Source organism: Gavialis gangeticus, unplaced genomic scaffold (assembly GCF_001723915.1).
Source record: "Gavialis gangeticus isolate Ggan-Ray unplaced genomic scaffold, GavGan_comp1, whole genome shotgun sequence".
Lineage (NCBI taxonomy): Eukaryota > Metazoa > Chordata > Crocodylia > Gavialidae > Gavialis > Gavialis gangeticus.
Window position 1 is genome coordinate 6,119,170 of NW_017729028.1, and position 4,141 is coordinate 6,123,310.

The 4,141-nt window shown below is 33.3% G+C and overlaps 1 protein-coding gene across 2 annotated transcripts in view; it reads right to left on the bottom strand.

The window, feature by feature from the left end:
• KIDINS220 (kinase D interacting substrate 220) overlaps positions 1–4,141 on the bottom strand; it is a 162,844-nt gene that overhangs the window by 31,479 nt on the left and 127,224 nt on the right. Inside the window, exon 25 of one of the 2 annotated variants that reach the window (XM_019520723.1) lies at positions 2,171–2,281. The exons of the other annotated variant lie outside the window; for it this stretch is intronic. Coding sequence (XP_019376268.1) covers positions 2,171–2,281 — 111 coding nt within the window. The remainder of the gene's footprint in view (positions 1–2,170; positions 2,282–4,141) is intronic. 2 annotated transcript variants of the gene reach the window in all.

Consider the following 4,141-nt stretch of genomic DNA (forward strand, 5'->3'; position numbering starts at 1 on the left):
TGCTGTGGGAGTGACTGCTACTGTGTTAGAGATGTGTTGTTTTTCTCCTAGAATTGCCATTTTTGTTCCACGAGAAACCATATAAATGTCTGAATAGTTTTTACCAGGAGAGCTGAGATTCTCTCAGTAGAAATATAATGTGTGTATGTGGGATCAGAATACATATTTTTTACTATGCCTGTAACTGTGCACTGTTGATCACAAGTTTCAGAACACAATGATATTCTATCATGTGCTGCAGTATGTAGGTACAATAGCCCCAGTTAAAGAATGAGAAACAGTTCTAATAAAATCCTTAATTTATGTTATTTTAATCCAGGTTTGGTTTCTACTGCTGTAACTATTTCTGGTGTTCTTGTCATTTTTTTATTATGCAACAATGGTAATAGTATTTTAGGCAAGCCTTTTCCTGTTAAAATAAAAGACAACATACTTGAAGTCATATCTAGGCAGTGAAGCCAACAAGATACAGGTATTAAGAGAACAGGCAAAACAATGTTAACATCTTTGCTTTGGGAGCGACTTTAAACTTCCATTTTGTGAATTGGTAGTGACTTAAAAATTCCAGAGTCAGAGGTTAAAATAACCACATAAATGTTAATACAAAGATGTAGGTCTGATGTAATAAAATAAATGCTAGAGGTGCATGAGGCATCTTAGCATACTGTCTCTAGAACAGGACTATCTATACACTGTTATCATTTTCATATAAAATTGCCTCATGCTATGTCAGCTACAGAAGCTTTATGCCACAACATACACAAATAAGGAGCAGCATGGGATATCTGAATAAAGCAGAAAAAGGGTGGGAGTCACCTACTCAGATTCTAAAAACTAAGTCACAAATGGCCAACTGCTGTTCTACACTCTGTCCAACTAAAATACTATAGTCTCGGCTGCAGGCTCTATATTCCATAGCTACTGGGACAGGCAGCAGGAGACTAGGGGAAAATAAAACAGTAGGTCTCTATAATTAACATATTAGCTCTCAAATTCATTCACAATCTACATTAGTGTTCAACTATTCTAACTACTTGCCCACCAAGCCACTGATGCAGTGTTAGTGAACTGCAGTTATGATTAATGCAGACTCATTACTGCTGAAGAAGCAATGAGATGCTAAATTTCCACACCACATGACTACTCATTTACCATAGAGGGGTCTGTGGGTGAAGAAAGCCCCTCATCAGCATCCTCCTTGATAACATCCTAACAACAACAAAATATTATGTTTTGGGTAAAATTATTAAGGTCTCAACAAAATTATTAAATAAACAATGAACAAGAATGAGTATAATAGTAATATCTCATTAAACAGAAACATTTGTTTTTTTGGTGTGATTAAAAAAAGATTTAAAATCCCTTACTAGCTTTGCCCAAGGGCATCAATATTCTAGAATTAAAGTGTTTGACAAATGAGCCTTTTATTTTCTTAGTCTGCCTAGGTTCTTCATTCTTTTTTGAACTTCAGTTTATATCAGCAAAATATGAAATATGTTATAAAGGGAACTTTTTTAGCTTAGTCTTCTAGGAAAACATGCCTATTTCCTTGTTTAAAATGTATCAATACAATATATTTAGACATCACATATAATTACTACTGATGTATACTGTATGCTAATCATAAAATGTATTTTGTTTTAGTTCAGATTAAAATACTATTTTTTTTTTTTATAATTTATTAATTAAAAGCAACACCTATTTTTTGGCTATCTGATTTTAAAAGTACAACAACGTGACTTTTTGCCTCCTAGCCTTTGATGTTTATCTGTATATAGTAAATAAAAATTCATATATAAATCATTTACATATATATAAATGTTTATTTACAATAATTAACAGGTGCCAATATTTATCACCACCACTAAGTCACGTTATTTACAGTACCAGAAAATGACTGTCTTCACTAAAATACCATCCTGCCAATCTTGTGTGCCATCAGATAGTATATTAATCTTGCTGGTTTTATAGTAGAATTAATTTCCCATCTATGAGGTATTTGCTAAAAGTAAAAAACAAAATACATTTTAAAATTTCATATTGGCTGTAGCTTAATTTCTTAACGCTATTTATGAAATATTGTTCGAATGTTTATAGTATAGTTAACAATGTAATAGTACTCGCTATACTTATCTAGGTTAGTAGTTAAATTATCCTTCAAAATACTTACTAGGCCATTGCTCTGATCCCTGGACAAACTTGTTTTTAGTGGTGGACGTGAGATGAGATGAGAACTGCCAGGGTAATACCTTGGCATGTAAACATATGGGGCAAAGAATGGCTATGGAAAAAACGTAACAAAAAAGGCACAAACTATTACACAAATCAAATGTAATAATAAAAAAAAGTTATTTCAACAAAATACAATCTCTAATTAACAGCAAATTTAATAAAGTAAAAATGGTAAACGCTAAAAGCCCTACTTATCTTATGCATCAGAGGTCATGCAAAAGCTTCAGGGTTTGTTTTTCAAAATCCCACAGATTTGTCCTCACTCTGCTTCCATTCAAGCCAATGGCAGTTTTAGCATTGACTTTAATGAGGAAAGAGAGAGGCAGTTAGCCACAATAGTCTCAAATCAAGAGGAATGCAGAGCAGAGTGGCACCTTGGAGACCAAATGGTTCAGAGGCATACACTTTTTTAGGCAGTAACTGACTTTGCTAGATGCTAGCTTTGTTGATACTATCTAACGAAGCAGGCCTAATGAAGCAGCCTACAAACTCTTGTGTCTCTCTGAACCAGTTAGTCTCTAAGGTGCTACCTGGCTCTGCTTTCAATGGGGAAGAGAATTAGCTGAATGCTTTTGTAAAAAAAATAAACAACTAAAATCACATATCAATTTCTGTATGACAGTGGAAAAGGATTAAACAATTACCTTGCTCTTAATCATTATAACTAAGAACTTGCTACAATGTATACAACTTCATCACCTTCAGTAGCAAGTTATAAATAAAATGGGATATATGGTATATGTGAAGAATTTTGAATACATGCTACTGCAATCAATTTTTTTCATTTTAGTTACAGAACTAGACATTAGGGATGCTATCTTTGAGTTTAAGTGCACTGATATTATTATGTCAATTCTTAATTTTATGGTTGTGTTTTTTTCATTTTTTTTTCTTTTTCTTTCAAGTACAGCTTGGTATTATTCAGTAATGTGGTATTCCGATACAGCAATTTAGGTATGTGCAAAATACAGAATCCTACAAATAGTCATATAGAAGACAGGTAAAAACCATTTTAACCTGGTGATATTTGTTTTAACCTGTAAATATAATTTTAATTGTAAAGCCTGCACATTTAATGTGTTGTTTTAGCACAATTTTAAATATTTTTCACACGGACATATCTTTAAAAATTATTATTTTAAGTTCTTGTCTTCTCAGTTCTCTAATCATGTGAATTAGTAATACTTGTTCAAATTAAACAGATTAAAAACCATCTACCTTTAGTTTCCAAGAAAAGTAAACTTGGATATCAAATGTTCTTTTTGCTCTGTTTCATATACAATATATAAAGTCTTACTTTACATGCAGATATTTTTTAAAAGAACTTACCCTATCATAGGTGTTTCCCTGTCCACACCACAGTATTTATACAGATCTATACTATTTGGCCTGTATACCTGCACATGACAAGATTTTGAGTGTTTCATAACATAACATTCAGAGCAAACCACAATTATCAACTTTTTTGAGCAACATAACATTTGCCAAAATTTTGCCTGTCAGTGCAATCACTAAAGCTGAATTTTTTTTCTAAACATGAGGAAATACTGTAAGTGAGATGAAATCTCATTTCCATGCATTTCAAGATGAATGAGAGAAATGACAACTGAATAATTTCTGCAAAAAACTTAGGCCATAGACAAGCATTATGTTTCTACGAGAAGCATCACTATTCTCCTAGTAGAAACCACAAGCATATAAATGTTCACGCTGTTTCTCTTGGAGCAAAAATGGCAGTTCCAAGAGAAAAAGAATCCAATTCCAACTGGGTAGAAGTTGCTCCTGGGAGACTCTCCTTGGGGAATGGACACTTGTACACTTCCTGTTGCTCAACTCCTTCTGGAGGCCAGGAGTTGTCAAGTCAGAGGGAAAGACTTCCATGCCTTCTAGAAAAGATGCTGGGGGGGGG